At 34.7% G+C, this 17,071-nt stretch overlaps 2 protein-coding genes across 2 annotated transcripts; both read right to left on the bottom strand.

Annotated features, from left to right (window-relative positions):
• Positions 1-7,369, bottom strand: LOC110723165 (cellulose synthase A catalytic subunit 1 [UDP-forming]-like). Its single transcript, XM_021902490.1, has 14 exons — positions 7,289-7,369; positions 6,142-6,337; positions 5,842-6,020; positions 5,068-5,188; positions 4,770-4,962; positions 4,269-4,535; positions 3,761-4,106; positions 3,318-3,455; positions 3,107-3,232; positions 2,638-2,850; positions 2,279-2,543; positions 1,918-2,114; positions 1,174-1,524; positions 1-1,039 (listed from the first exon to the last, which is right to left on the bottom strand). The coding sequence occupies exons 1-14, from the start codon at positions 7,367-7,369 to the stop codon at positions 452-454; spliced, it is 3,261 nt and encodes a 1,086-aa protein (XP_021758182.1). The 3' UTR covers positions 1-451.
• Positions 7,370-11,908: 4,539 nt separating this feature from the next.
• Positions 11,909-16,052, bottom strand: LOC110722991. Its single transcript, XM_021902263.1, has 6 exons — positions 16,040-16,052; positions 13,363-13,507; positions 13,166-13,257; positions 12,636-12,892; positions 12,175-12,274; positions 11,909-12,060 (listed from the first exon to the last, which is right to left on the bottom strand). Exons 1-6 carry the CDS (start codon positions 16,050-16,052, stop codon positions 11,909-11,911), a joined length of 759 nt encoding a protein of 252 aa, XP_021757955.1.
• Between the last annotated feature and the right edge of the window lie 1,019 nt (positions 16,053-17,071).

The raw sequence follows: 17,071 nt of genomic DNA, 5'->3' as shown, positions 1-17,071 counted from the left end.
TTTGATGCACAAATACGTGCGAACATGTACGTATTATATAATAATGGTTCAAAAAGAATAGTACATTTTAAGTATGTTTTCTTTACAAATCATAAATAAAATGAAAAGAAAAAAAAAATTAAAGCTAATCGTACATAAATAACAACAAACTGAGACATGAATTTCACTTTCACAGTCTCACAGATGCACTTGTAACTGTTGTAAGACCAAAGTGTCACTGACTATCAAAAAATACAATCAACTCAGAGCTACACTAAAACATCGTGAAGCTACTAAACAAAGATGCACTTTGGTCCCTTTGATTTCCTTTTAACTAGCACAAGGAACAACATTGTCACGTCTTTTCGTGCTTTAATCCGAAGGTCCGGCATATGACTTGGTATTTACACAAAAGCTGAGATTTTGAACCAAAAAGCGGTTGCCTAGTGAACCTTATAACTTAGAAGGCAATCTAGCAATTAATACCACATTGATTACCAGCAGCAGCCTTCTCGGCATCAGTGGTGAATGGATTGATCCGAACCCAGAGCAAGGAGAAGATGGAAGCAAGAAGAACGGACCAAACGATAACAATGGTAGGTGTCCTGTTTTGACGACCCAAGAGACCCTTGAGGAAGGGATACAAATGGGCAATCACCCAGAAGGAGAAGAAGAGTTTCCCAAAGAGAGGACCCCATGATTGGTAACCACTGTTGATGGCATAAGAAACACCCGCCACAACACCAACCAAGTTCACAATCAGGACGGTGGTGGGAGGAATGAGAAGTGATGTCCATTTAAATATGTAAAGTTCAGCAAAATCACCATCTTCATCGGCTGCCTTGGAAGTAACAGTAAAGTTGGTATCAATACCGGCGAGCACCTTCAGCAAACCCTGGAAGACGGCAAACAGATGGGCTGATGTGCCTCCAATAACCCAGAACTGCTCGTTTCTCCACCAGTCTTCGATGGAAACTCCACTCCATCTAAGCTCAAGAATACCGGTAGCAGCAATGGACATAAAAAGCATGATAAACAACACACTAGCAAAGTTGCTTAGCTGTAAGAAGACACAAGAAATTATTTCAGAATCAACATTTAAAAGACTAAGTAAACATTTTGACATGTTCTACTTCATATATTTATTGACAGAACTCCAATTTATTTAGTCCAAAAAGTGGAAACAATACTTACCGTGGGAATGATAAATTTATTTGTTAAAAGACAGATAGCAGGCAAAATACAGTAGGCGATAAGTGGAATAGACGTCAGTGGATAGACGACAGTGTTGATGTATGCCAATCTCTCCAAGAATCTCAACCTCCCCTTGTAACCGTACCATACAGGACAATGTCTACTAAGCATAATCTCAATAGACCCCAGAGCCCATCGAAGTACTTGATTCAAACGATCAGAAAGATTGAGGGGAGCAGAACCCTTAAAGGCTGGTCTGGTAGGCATGCAGTAGATAGAAATCCAGCCACGAGCATGCATCTTAAATCCAGTCAAAATATCTTCTGTGACGGAACCATAAATCCACCCAATCTGGATAATAAACATTATTACGCGACATAAGCTTTTCATTTATTTAAAAAAAAAAAAAAAACTTTCCACAATGACATTGCTCATGTAGAAAAATCATGTCAAATTTAACAAAATAGTCCTTTGTCCGCCAAATGAGTGAATGACAAAGATGATCTTACAAAACAACTGGGGATTAAAAATACACCACCTTTTAATTTTAACAAAATAAACAGTTTGTGGGATCTTAATCTTATAGCGTCAAAGAGTGAGGAAAATAAATTAAGGTGGATAAACCACGACAAGGGGTAGTTCTGTGAATATTGGTATAACAAGGGGCTGTTATAGACAGATTTCCTGAAATGCGTAAATTTTCAAATTTTTTCCTATTGCAATGAAGGTTTCTACTTTGCTCACCTCTTTACCCCATTCTGATTTGTCCTCGTATCCACAACTAATAACATGGATGGCTTCTTTCAGCAGTGTTGCAGGATTTGTTGTAGGAGGAATGCCTCCCATTTCCATGAAGGTGGCTGCAATGAACACTGGTGACTGACCAAATCGCTTCTCTAATCTCTTCTGAGACATAAGCAGAGACTTCTCATCCTCATAGCCTGTCCAACAAGAAATCAGTGAATTATTTACCTCTTTAGACCACAAAAGCAATAGCACCATCCAACAATAATGTTTACTCTTTAGCTCTTACTATTTAGCCACAAGCACAACACTAAAAGAGTAACGGCAATAGAGAGCAAAAAAAATGCATATATATATTTACCTTCAACACCCTCTTCGATGTCTTCCATGTTGAAAATTGGTATGGAAGATTCACTTCTTTTGGGTCCCCTCTTCTTATCCGTGTACTTTTTGTTACCACTCTTCCCCTTCTTTCTTGATCCAAAACAGTTTTTGATGATGAAATTTGGTTCCAAATCCTCTTCACTTAACACTGGATCATACCCATAGAGTGCTTGTCTGTTGAAACAACATCCAGTACCCACATACACTGGCCCTTGGATGCCGTCCTGCCCTTTCATATTGATCTGCAAAATACAAGGACAAAAATTATTCAATATTTGAAACAACTAGGAGACAGGTCTACAACAATATTTTCAGTATTAGAGAATGGATACATACATCAAAAAACACTATATTTCTGTTAGCATATCGATCGTGCAAATCTATGCCATCAAATCTTTGAGGGAATTGCACATAGCAGACTTTCTTCCCAAGAGCAGGATCCATCATGAAACACATGGCTTCTTTAAGACATTTGCTGTTGTTGAAGTAGTGATCACAATCGACATTCAACATATATGCGCCATTGGTCAGTACTGCAGAAACACGAATCTGCAGAATCCAGTAAAACTTTAGGTTTAACTCAAATAGTCGCTAATAATAGAGAAATTATAACTTTTCCAAAAATAATGATCAAGCACATATGACAAGGACAAATGCAAGCTAAGACATCAGGCATCACAGAATTAAAGTTTAGAAATCCACATCAAATGTGATGAATGTGTCAAATAATACATGAGTAATAAAGAGTAAATACTGCACATTATTTTAAAAAAAAAAAGGTGGGAAGATTGAAGCGTATACGAACCAAAGCATTCATGGCACCAGCTTTCTTGTGATGTTGGAAACCAGGTCTCTTCTCACGGGAAACATAGACTAAACGCGGCAGTTCATTTCCATCCATGTCAAGGCCTCCACTATGGCCTAAAAACACCTGTAAAACCAAGGAGTGTTAGATCATGAAGGCAAGCAAATAAACGAGAGATTAAAGTACAGTAACTAAAAAATAATGATTTTACCTGAATCATTCCTGGATGGTCCCTGGGGTTATTTCCAGGCCAGGCTGTTCCATCTTGCATTGTCCATCCTTCTTCAGGCACCTTCTGTGCTTTTGCAACAAGGGCGTTGATGCGGACCTTAAATTCTTCATACTCCCTCTGCATTTAAAAGGGCAACAATCATTACTCTCCAGAGATTGATCAGTGATGGACAGTAGGCCATTTCAAAACCTAACAAGCAGTGGGAAGGCTTGGAGCACTAGCCGAAAGCAGGCTTATTTTATAGAGTATTATCAATTAAAAAAAAAAATGCTCAAAAAGGTCAAACCAACTAGTCTGGGCTTTAAATGGGCTGGTTTACAAAGCAGTATCTTTTAGACTAAGCCCATGACCCAACAGTACAACCCGAGCCTCAACTGAGTACTAGACAAAATCTTAAATAACACAAAATATATGATTGTTACCTTCATTGATCTACGCTCCTTGACAAAAGATGGCTGAATTTTGTCTTTTAAGTAATCGATCTTCTGTTGAAAGTAAAATTCTGGAGCCCTTGGCTCAATATTGAACTTCTTACAGAATGGAACCCATTTCCTGGCAAACTCAGCAGTCTCAGAAAGACCTTCAAATGTCAGCATAGCAGACCCATCATCTGAAACGTAGCAAGAAACTTTGTCGACTGGGTAGTCCACTGCTAGAATGGACAGCACAGTGTTAGCTGTAATGATAGGCGGCTCTTTCAGAGGATCCACAGTACTGACAAACACATCAATAGGAGCTAACTGTGATGGCTCTCCTTCGCGGTCATGCCTAGCAAAGTACGCATAATTTTCAAGATCAGTCTTGTCCTAATGACCACAAAAATAACAATAATTTGCCAATCCAAAAATCAATAAAGATAAATATTTCAAAATGTTCACAAGTGACGACAACAACAACACATACAGGAGAAAGATAGCAATGCAAACTGACCTGAATGCAAGCCTGTCAAGGTATGTCTCACGGTTGATAGGATACCATTTTGGAAACTGATCCAAAATCCATGACATTGCGAACCAGATCTCACAGATAACTGATGTGAGCCACAGAGGATATGCATCCTTCACAGGATGGGTTATACGATATTGCAAGAAGAAGGCTAAGATGATCAGCCGAAGAACAATCACAGCTCGATAAGGAGTGAGATGCGATGAAGGGATAGGGACAATGCGACTCATTGGTTGACGCACATCATCAGCCCTGCAAAAGAAAAAATAAGGTTTCATATTCCATGTTCCAACTCAGGACAAGCATGATCTAAGACCAAGCCTTTGTCATCATTTGGTGTAAGTAGAGCATAAAATTAGAGCACATGGGATCTCAGGAAAACATTTTAATGCAAACCTCAAAACCAGCCCCCTCCCCTCCCCGCCCCCAAAAAAGATAAAAATAAAAATAAAAAAGAGAGCAGAAAAGCACAGGAAAGATGCTCACATCTGGAGTTCTTCACCATTTGAACCAGAGCCTTCCATGTCACCACCTCCTTTTCCTTCTGAATATCGATTCCCCATGTGAGTCATATTTTTCTCCTGCTTGAGTTTCCAACTTTCAACTCTTTCCTTCCAGTCCACACTACCAAGCCCATATGAATTCAAGTCCTTTGAAGGGTCCACAATTCTCACAGGAACTGTCACAACAAAATTTAAGGCATTAGCATCAATAACATACAAAATGAAAAATACTGACATTTGTACCAAATTACCAATACAGCAGTATGAGTAACAAAGATTACCTGGTTGGGATGGATCAATGTAAGGAAGTGAGTGGTTACCACGCTTCTCAGGACCTATAGGACCTGATGTGCTTCTCACAGATTGATTGTCAGGTGTGGCACTCGGGATCTCCCCAGAAACCTGAGACAAAAACAAAATTGAATTCAGTAAACAGCTAGTTTTCCAGCCATAAACAGTAACCACAATTCACCCAACAGATAACTAGCGTGGAGATACTCTATAAGTACATTGTCGAGCACATCCAATATGAATAGAAAAAGGTCCTAGGGCTGATGGTAATCAAAAGGATAATCTCATATATATTCAGAAACAAGTAACATATTAAATAGAATATATATAATTTAAAATTTGGTCCAAACTACTTACAAGTCAAAAAGAGAATCACCATAGAGATATCACATCACCCGACAGTGAAACATCAAAAGTCACTGAAACCCCATATTTACCAGAATAACATTGAAAAGTATGCAGTAGCTAATAAGTAACTGCACATAGCAATTATCAAACTAAATATTTGCACCATCAATTTCTAGCAAAGAATCACTAATTTCTCATAGAGCAGTATATTAAAGCTTCTCGTTAAAAAGGTATGCTTTCAGACGTAATTCCAAGGTGCCTCATTCGGAAGACTAATACGAGCTTATTTCCCAACCACTGTATAGCAATAAATACAGACCAGTTGGAAACCAAACGATAATTTGCAAGACTCACATAACAAGCCTTATCCAATAATTAAAATAGAAAAGAGCTTGAATAGAAATTGCAGCAATTACCACTTGACCATTGGTAAGGAGAGGAATTGGCTGAGATCCATGCCTAGAAGATGAGGAGAGGTCTACATCTTCTCCCTGCCATTCATTTCTAGCCTTGCTGGTTCCCCTAGTATAATTGAATTCATTCTCCAAATCATCAACATCATCCTCCTCATCATCTCCTTCCACTCGAGGACTCCCTGATGCAAAACTCATGTTAACAATTATTCTCCAGTGCTAAACAGGCAGAGTTTGATAAAACAAATGAAGAATTAGTGATAGTCAGAAAGATATAAAGCATAGAAGCTAAAACAAGCAAACCTTTTTGTCTCTTGTATCGAGTCTTGCACTGGGGGCAACACTGATTTCCATCTTTTCTTTCATACTCATAACAAGGCCTACAAACTGGAAAAGCACATTCGTTGCAAGCAACAAAGACACCACCATTTGAAGTAACTCCCACAGTATCCCCACAGATCTGACAGATTTGGCCGTCCAAATTCTTCAAAGGTTTGGACTGCAATTTACACAAAATAAAAAAACCAACACTCGTCAAATGGCTATAAATTACAAAGGAGACTGCTGATCACAATGCACAAGGCTCACATCAACAGCTAGAAATTGAAATAATTGACTAGACAACAGAATATAATGACACATTTGCAATGGAAACAATCTCAAACAAATCTTTCAACATGCATCCTGCTCCGATTCAAAACAATATTTTCAATCTACACCATCTTATATGACACTCATTAATTCTTAGTAATACAAAGCTATTTAGATAAAGACATCAACTTTCTAATCCAATTGTAATTGACATAATCATGATTGAAATTTATAATCCACGATCCCACGACGAAGATTATCATCTAATTAACCCGAACAATTAAGCATCAGAACTCTGATCACTTGCTGCAGCACGAAATCACACACAACAACCATCTAATTAACCCGAACAATCAAGCATCAGAACTCTAATCACTCACTGCAGCACGAAGTCACACACAACAATCGATTAAAGCACAAATCCCACTCAAACTGCCCAATTACTTTCAAGAATTATCAGTATAAACAACCAAAATCACTTCATTGAAGTTGAAACCTAAGTACCTAAAATCTAGCTCATTTGATCCCATGATCAGAAATCAGAATTGAGCTATGAACAGTAAATTACTACAGTATCACTCCTCAAAAACACTAATTAATTTCAATTTCGGTCAATTTCAGACATCATAAACTCACTATTACATCAATTATCAATTAATCTGAATCACCAATAAACAATTCACAACCTTCAATAATCAAAACAGATCAAACCATTGATTCAATCAATCAGCATAGATCTAATAATTATAATAAAAACAGAAATGTAAATCTAAATTACTTTTATAATAATAAAAAATTACAAAGATGCAAAATCTTGAACAGATCAAATCAAGATTAAATTTTGACTAAGAAAACTCACCCCACTATCAGTACTATCATGCCGAATCCTAACAAGTTCATTCCTATTGTAAGATCCAGCCACCATACCACCAGCCTCCATTGTTAAGCTATGAAATTCTGAGCAAATTCAACCCAAAATGAAGCAGATTTTAGTGGGTGAGGGGTATTTTGGGGAGATCTGAAATGGTTATTTGCTCAATTTGTAAGAAACCCAAGCAAATGAAAAGGGTAATATCAAATCATATCGATATCCCCTGTTTCTTCGCCTCCCTTTTGATTTTCTCTCTCCTCCCCTACTCTTCTCAAGTACACAACACTTTCTCTATTAAGTGGGCTTATATTAGTTTAATGTGTGTGCTCCTAATTGCATTACTTAAATCAATTATGATTGTAATAATGCAATATCATTACTTAATTGTATTTTGACTTGAGTGATTTTTAAGGCTGAAATCAGGTATTTGTCGGTGTAGTTTTGTTTATAAAGGTCACAAGTTCAACTTCTAGTTTTTTCTATCTTAACAAGTTAAAAGCTATACTCTCCTTAAAAAAAAAAAAAAAAAAAAAAAAAAAAAAAAGTTAAAAGCTATACTCCATAATAGTGTAATACTAAGAATTAATTCATTTTACCAAATATTATAAATTATTAAATAATATATAATGAGATTCGATCCTATATCAAGTATTGTATAAAATTGTAATTCACGTAATTGTTTTGTTACAAAATATACATGCTACGTATATATCAATAATCTACGCATCACCATAATTGTTCTAAAATTTTATGCAATATTCAGTGTTCAGATTATTTTGTAACAAAACTAGTACAGTAGTACTCTATAAAACTTTTACTTGTAAAACGAAGTATTAGTGTATTACTACATATTTGTAGTCTTTAATTATTATTATTATTATTATTATTATTATATTTGGAAAGTAGTCTGTAATTTATTTAGACATGACTACATGTCTAGATGAGAATGTAAACGTGATAATCCTATGGAGTATTAAAAAAGATAATAAGATGAATGCAATTTGTGATACGTAGTACAGTACTTGTATTTTCCATGTTTATGGAAAATAAAAAATGTAGGAGGACAGTCTGTACTTGTTAAAATTGTAGAGTGTCGGTAGAGTCTAGCAATAATAAAGCCCAAAAGACCAAAATGCCCTGTCGGTGGAACTCGCTTGTTTGGTGGACTCGAACATTTGTTGGCTACTTAAGATCTATACTGAATTTACAACATTACCCTTGTAGAAGTTGAAAGTTTGATCTTTGAAAATTCGGATGTCGCTGTCAAATAGCTGTTTCCAGTGAGGGTATTTTCGTCTGAAATGACTAGTTTAAGTAGTTGGGTTGGATAGATACTTCTAACTAACGCCAACGTAGTAAGTAGCATATGTCAAAATGGTAGCATCACTATTTTTAGTCTGCAACACTCTTTTACTTTTTTTTTTTTTGAATTGTTCAATATCTGGTCTTAATATTTTTAGAAACCTGTTCATTTTTTTTAAATTTTTATTTAGTGTGTTGTCCGGGGCAATGTTCCAGTTTGTTAGTTTGTACTTGTTGGTTTTGAGTTTAAGTCTTGTTATAAACAATTTTTAGTTGTTAAACTCAATCATAACATTTTTCGAGAGTGAGTGATAGCTCAAGTGGTTAGAGTTTTCCTCCCGGTTTCAGTTGATCCTGGGATCAATTCTCACCCCTGTCCTTGTGGCTCTTTAAACAAAAAAAAAAAAAAAAAAAGGAAACAAATAGTATACTAAAACACCCATTCGCAAAAAAAAAATAATAAAAAAAAATAAATAAAAATAAAAAAAATCAATTAACTTATTTAAATCAACTACTACCTACGTTAAATGTTATTGTTGGTCTTGAGTTCAACTCTTCTTATATACGTATTCTCTTTTAAGAACGCTTTTTAATATATAAGGGTCTGTTCTCATTGACTGAACTGAACTGAACTGAACTCAGCTAAACTGAACTGAACTGAACTCAATTGAAATGAATATTTTATAAGAGAAGGAAATTAGGAGATGAATTGAACTGAACTGAACTGAACTGAATTGAACTGAACTGGACTGAACTGAATTGAACTGAACTGAATTGAACTCAGCTGAACTGAACTGAATTGAACTCAGCTGAACTGAACTGAATTTCAACGTAAGAGAACAAGCCCTAAGTATAGATATAGATTCTTAAACGAAGCATGTCTGTAATTCAATAATTATGAATTTGCGAGTAAAAAAAAAACTTATGAAAACTACATAATATACTTTTTTTTTCATGACCCAATTCACCCTTTGGACTAATCTGGATTTGGGGATCAATTCTGGGTGGTTAAGTTCCAGCCCCCTCTCAATTGTTGTTGCAGAGATCAAACACAGGTCCTCCCCACCAAGTGTAGTTCCAATCACCACTACACAAACATCTAATTGATAACTTATCTTAATTTATTAGATCTTATTAAAACTTAATTTAGTTGTAACTTGTACTTGGGTAACCCTTATTATAACTTATTAAACCAGAACTGAACTTATCTTGACTTATCAAAATTTAACTGAACTTATCTGAACTTATCACACCTAAAATAAGATGAACAGAACACACCCAAAATATAATTAAATGTAAAAATCATATTAGATCAGAAAAGTTCAGATAAGATAAATAAAACGTATTGTGAACGTCACACGCCCACACCTAACACTTGAGAGTCCAAAGTTACAGGGATGTAAGAGAATATCCTATCAGTCTACGTACTACTCCATATTAGGCACAAGTATGGGTGTCAATTCGAATGATCGTATCGGGCCGAGTCAATTTTAAAAGTTAAGTCATAGTACTAAATTATTATATCCACGCGAGTCCAAATCTAAATTGGATATTTTTCGACTCAGCTCGAATCTAGTGTGCTTTTAACACCTCTGAGCAGAAGTAGATGGCGAGATTTGGAAGTTGAGGAGGAGGTACACTGTACACACTATATATCTCGACCAAGCTCGCTTAATTGGATGGAACTTTAATCTCCCACTTACGTGACTATAGGAATAAACAATTTATCTTTTGTACTCCCTCCGTCCCTAAATTACATTCCTCTTTGGAAATTTATACGTATAAAATAAGACAAATAACAATAATTAGATAATGCAATGGGAAGTACAAAGATAGATTAGTTATTACTCATGACATGTCATCAATCCTTTGCAAAAAAAAAAGGACCAATTACATGCTCCTAATTGAAAATTTTTAACTAATCACATTCATTGTAATTTGGCACAAGAATTATAAGTGAGATTAGGTAAGGATGAGTGAGAAAGCATTAAATATAAAACAGAAAAAGTGAGTTGATTTACTAAAAAAAAACTTTCCAAAAATAGAAAGGAGGAATATAATTTTGGAATACCAAAATTAGAAGGAAGAATGTAATTTAGGGACGGAAGGAGTATGTTGTATTTTGGAATACCAAAAATAGAAAGGTAGAATGTAATTTAGGGACGGAAGGAGTATATTTTATTGGTCAGTAGTCAAATCTATCTATACTTAGTATTTAAAAAGACAAACCACAATCACCTATATGCCACATGTCATCATAATTCACCCATATGCCACATAACACATCCATTAATATTTCTTCTTTATACTCTCTTTTAAAGTAAAAGATAAAAAAATGTTATTGAATGTTAAAGTCTTTATGCATTCCTAACTTACAAATTTGAGTAAGAAAATGGAGTGTTCCATTTTCACTATAAAAAAAGTTGTACTCCTCTTTATACCCCTTTTAATGTAATAGTTAAAATAACAAATTATTTAATGTTAAAATCTTTATGTATTCCTAACTTGCAAATTTTAAGTAAGAAAATTAAGTAAATTATTACAAAAAATCACCGACACATACAACACAAATAAGCAAACTTATTAAATGTAGCTACAACCCGTTCATTGAACGGGCCAAAAGGCTAGTTATTTACAGAAAAACTTATTAAATGTTTAATTAAAATAAATTAATTTGGACAAAACATGTTAAATTATTATTCTTTTATATCTGTTATTTTTCAATAAACTATTAGAAACTATTCAACTATCTTATACCGTATATTTTTTTAACACTTTAATTAACCACTTACCTCTTAAAATTATTGCTTAAAATTATGTATCAATTCTTTAAAATAAATTTTATGTATCGGTTAAATTGTAATACAATAAGAAAAAATTGAGAAAGTATTCTTTGATTGATTCTTGACTCTTTTTCTATTAATTAAGTGGATGACTAAGAACCTAATCTCATCAAACATTATAAATAAACGGTCTATTCGCTTAAAAAAAAAAGGAAAAATGTTGAAACTACTTCAAAAAAAAAGTACGAGTAGACTACTAAGATTTTGAAGAACCGCTTGAAAATCCTACGTCAAATTCCATGGAATGTTGTACATGATTTGCTTGGAACATTCAAAATGTTTGCTACCATACCGATACACCATACACCTAGCACTATTAAACCTTGTGACATACGTAGTATGAAGTAGTATTAAGAACAACTGAACATGGAACTCGCGGAATTGTTCCATAACACTCACACATATATTTTCCGATATTATTTGATCTCATATCTCTAACATCCTTACTTCCATTTGTCAAACTCTAATCCTTCAGCAAAAACATCTTCTCAACACAAACTTCAACAATCAAAGTGTTGCTTACTAAGTAGCCCTTTGAAGAATAAAGTAGATCATTGATAGACAGAAAGGCTGAAGAGCCACATCTGTTTTCACTTGCAGAAAACCATTGATAACCTGCAACATATATAATAAAGAAACCAGATTAAGTATTTAAGGACACAAGCTAAAAAGTTAACATAAATTAGACAATATGTCTGCAGGTAGAGGATTATAGTTAAGTGATCTTACAGAGTTTCTGGTGGTTTTCTCCTTCGCGCTGGTTTTTGAGCTTAAGAAAATATTCAACATACAGTTTGTTGCCGTAATTTAGCCCTGAGCTACTGTCTAGCTGCAGATACAATAAGAGGTATTCTCCATTCATATTACAAATTCCTTTTGGATATAAATCCAACCTCCTGGCAAAAATACAGAGATGATGAATCAAAGAATTGAAGTTCTAAAGTACTCTTGAGTCTTGATCTAATATGTCTTATAGTACAGATAGAAATGACAGACTTAAATGATAAAATGTCAATAAACTTAAGTTAGATTCATAGATTGAATATTGTATCTGATAAAAAAAAAAAACAACAACACTACTTGTGCATTGTTGTTAAAACTTTTCTCAGTATTTTAAAATGCAAGATTGTTTAAAATGAGTGAAAGGAAACAATAAATACATACCAAGACCGTCCATTTAACTAGAATACAGGAGAATACAAATTTGTTGGAGCAGTCGTCAATGTAAAATTCTTAATTCTCCAGGTATAGCTCCTGACACAATCTTCTTCCGGAATCGACATAGTAGATATCTTGGCCTGGTTTTTGAGGACAAAAACCTCAGCACCAAATACACAGTAATCATCCACCAAAAATCCATTTTCCGGATCATTGAAAGTAGAAATGGGAAGAAATTTAGAGACTCCCCATGTATTTTTCAAATAATGGAATCGCTTCTCTCTTGCATCTGCTTCATAATTAACAATTTAACATCCACTTATTAAGCACCGAAATAAAAGTTCGTAATCTTAAGATGAAAGCGTGTTTTCCTAAGATTGTCTCCACATACACTAGCTTATTATCAAAAATTACGTGATAACATATTGTGCATTTGAACAAAACGAATTAGAACACGTTTAATTCTTTAAATTGAAGCAAGAATCCAAGCCTAAGACAGAGAGATAGGCATCCCTAAGCTGATCATAAAGGTAAAATCGAAGCACAGCATCGACAAAGCTACCAGGTGCGAGTTTATCAACCAATGTCACATAAACTGAGAGGTGATCGTCTACGTGTTCTTGCTTGTTCCCTTTAGGAAAAACAGACAGAACCCTGAAGCAAATATTAACATACACCCCCAAATGATCAAATTAAAAAACCACATATATAATATTAATCTTTACAAAGCATGCTAAGAGATTGAAAGGTACCCCTCACCATGTATAGCCCCCCGTGCCAAATGCTATCGATTTAAAACTAGCTTCATTACACTTATATATGGATGCATCTTGAAACACCGAGAATGATTCAATTTTCAGAATACAATGTGCTGGTGGTTTTTCTGTCATTAGTCTCACAACTTCTGCAAAAAAGATGCAAAGAATATACAATAAGTTCGTTGAATAAAACAAAAGTAAAAATTATAAATGAACGCAAAGTGCAAGTTCATAAACATACCCCCATCTTTGTCTATAAGACTAAGAGGTTCACTGCGTTTCAAAGGGAGGAGTTTCTATTCCATCTTGATCATTATAGTAGCACAACTTCAATCTAAAAATTTATGTAAAGTACAATGTAGGAGTGCATTCCATTATATACTAGGTAGTGTGTCCTTTAATTTTCACTTTGTTGTTTGAAACGGAGAGATGTATATTACAAAGTGGATCATTTCCCAACTTGTAACTTTCTAGTAAATCTAGTTTTTCTTAAGCTTGTTTTTTTTGTACTCGACTCTTTTTCTTCCATTCCTTGAACACTTCTCCCTAGTAGAATATTTTTCATTACACATGACTTGATGACTATACGTCTATACGTTCCTTACACTGATTCACACAGTTATGAAAAATGTAAATTTCAAAACTAATGTTTCATACTCCTCTTAACATTATTATAGGACGGAAATGACCAACTGTTGCATTTTGCTAGTTTATAGCCCGTCTTTAGAGTTGAATACATTAAATGGTTTTTCTATTGAAAAATTCACATTGGTAAATGTATCTTTATCTGTTTTTTTTTTTAAAAAAAAACCACATAAGTAATTTTTATGACCATGTATTATCATAAGTCTATATTATCCGAAATGCCTCATTCTTCTCCATTACAGCTTCACAAATACATTAACAAGGGAAAATCTTTTAATAACGAGACTGACTTACATTTAAACTAATAAATGCGGAGTACGTACTACTAAAGTTTATTGATACTTCTTCACATTGTTACAAATTCATATCTTATACCATGATTAAGTTTCAGAACATTGGAAACGTTATATTGTGTTAGAACTTAGAAATTGAACATCTTTTAAGATCCTACCCTTTAAGCCTTCGTGTTTCTAGGTGCAAATGAATCCCCAATTCCTCGCCTCCAAGAGCATCCCCAGCTTATATGTACAATTCGATTGATGATCATGAATTAACTTACATCTAATCTTCAAATCAAAGAAAGCTAATATAAGATTCGTATTTCCAAAAGGGGTCATTCAAATTATCTTTTAAGTAGCTCCAGTTTCGCAAAAAGCTACTCATAACCGGTGTCCATAAATTAGTTACTCCATTGCATTTTCGGGTTAAATCTTCAAAAACCTTGACCACAACTCCCATTAATCTAGCTTTAAAGGTATTACTATTTAACATGCATCTTAAAGATCACGAGAGGTATGGAATAGATGGAGTTGTAGATTAATGGAGTATTGCTTTAGGTATCACTTCTCAATTGAGAAGTATATATATATATATATACATGTATTGTCTTTTATTTCTGGTGCTATGCCTTTGCCAGCCTTGCATGATCAGTCACACACTCAGACAGTCACACCATATAAATTTAAAATTATATTTGGCATACCAATAATGCTGTAATTTCACTGTCTATTTGCCAAAAAGAATTAAGAACAATTTAAAAGGGAGAAATGTTGAAACTGTTTCATTGTACCAGTTGACTACTATTATACTAGGAATCCAAAACAAATAAAATTTTTAGCGACATGCATCAAGTTCCATGGGATGTTGTACATGATATCCTTGAAACATTCAAAATGCTACCATAGGCATAAAGCAAGAGAAACATCAGTTGTATTGCACATTGCATTAATAAACCTTTTCACATAGTATTAACAAAGGAATGAACTCTCAGAATTGTGTCTTGTTCGAAATCCATAACGCTTCTTACTCCATGTCTTTCAGCATAAACATCTTGTCAATAGAAACTTCAACGATAATAGTGTCATCTACTAAGTAGCTATTCGTAGAATCATGTAGACCACTCAGAGAAATAAAGTCTGGGTAGCCCCAACAGTCCTCACTTGCAGAAAACCAGCAGTTATGCCCTGCAAAAAAAAAAAACAAAGGACACTAGCTGAATTTTTTACAGGAAACTAGATATTATGTCTTCTCAGGTAGAGAGCAGCTAGTAAAAGTTATCTTATTTACCGTGTTTGTAGTGATCTTCTCCTTGGCGTTGATTCTTTAAGTAAAGAAAATATTCAACGTACAGCTTGTTACCGTGCGTTAGCCCGGAACTATTGTTTAGCCGCAGATATAATGCGAGGTATTTACCATCATCAGCCACCCCTCTTGGATATAATTCCAATTTCCTGAAATATTACAGTCGAAGACTACAAATCAGAGAAACTAAGCATATTTAGTCACACTAGAGTGAAATTTTCCACTTCTAATTGAAAGTAAGAATTCATCAGAAGTTCAGAACTAGTATCTATCTATATTGCATTGGAATGATTGAAAGCAACCATATTTGCATTTTAAAAAGAAATGTTATACATAGCCTTCAGGGCTACATATAAGCATTAAATTTACACTTTAAAATTGTAAATAGTTAAGAAATCATGAAAATATAAACATCATACAGGAGAATGCAATTATAACAAATATAAACATACCATGACCATCCATTATAGCAAAATACAGGAGAATGCAATTCATCATTGTTTCCGTCTGGATCTGATTTCCCAAGAACTCGGACCTGAGATCCTGATACCCCTATCCGCAAGCCGAGAACCTACACAATGAGAAGAAGTTAGCTAACCCCGGGGTGGTCCGAGGATAACCACTCCGATGACAAAGTCAGAAAGTGTTCTAGAGAAGAAGATAAATATGAGAGAGAAAGTAGAGAGAGAGAGAGAGAGGGTCATTAATGCCCTCATAAATGAGGTCTTACCTACTATTTATAATGATCCACTTGACAGGTGACTCTCATCCATGCAAAGCCTCCTGCGCCAAGTGTCGAGCTTCTGTTGTCACGTGCCGAATTCCGACAAGCCGATATGCCTGCTTTTTGGTGCATATCGGCGCCTTTTGCCTTTTCACAATTATTCAGAGTTTGATCACGTGCTTTTACAAGATATTGGTCCTACCTAGATATCATCCCATACAATTAGCCCCCCAAGTGAGGACGCATGATCACACATCATCGTTCTCAGTTAATGTAGCCGACAAACCTAACCTAACTAAACAAACTTTGGGTTCCACTTCTCATTCTTCGAATTTTACCTCATCTTGGAAGTTTCATGTGATAACATTTCTTGTACTCTGTCAACAAAACTTTATTGCTATCCCTGCCGTTGCTGCAGTTCGTTATACCCGTTTGGCTTATGCTCAAACAATCTTTTGCTGAGAAGATTTGCTTCTATGTTCTTTTAAGCTCTATATTCTTTTGCTGGGAAGATTTATTTTTATTATTTATTATTTTATTTTATTATTATTATTTTTTTTTTGCAATTTTCAGGACAACTTTTGTACAGTGTTATAATCCCATAGTGTATTCATTTGCATTATCTTTGGTGTTATCTCCCAAATTTATACTTTTATACTTCCTCGACACATTAATCTATCGACTCCTTTTTTTCCCCCCAAGTGACCTTGTGTGCTGATAGCAGACAAGGTTCACTTACTACAAAATATATGGGAGCGAA

Source organism: Chenopodium quinoa, unplaced genomic scaffold (genome assembly GCF_001683475.1).
Source record: "Chenopodium quinoa cultivar QQ74 unplaced genomic scaffold, ASM168347v1, whole genome shotgun sequence".
In the NCBI taxonomy this organism is placed as follows: Eukaryota; Viridiplantae; Streptophyta; class Magnoliopsida; order Caryophyllales; family Amaranthaceae; genus Chenopodium; species Chenopodium quinoa.
The sequence above is the reverse complement of the archived record's forward strand: the minus strand, read 5'-3'. Positions and strand labels throughout refer to the sequence as shown.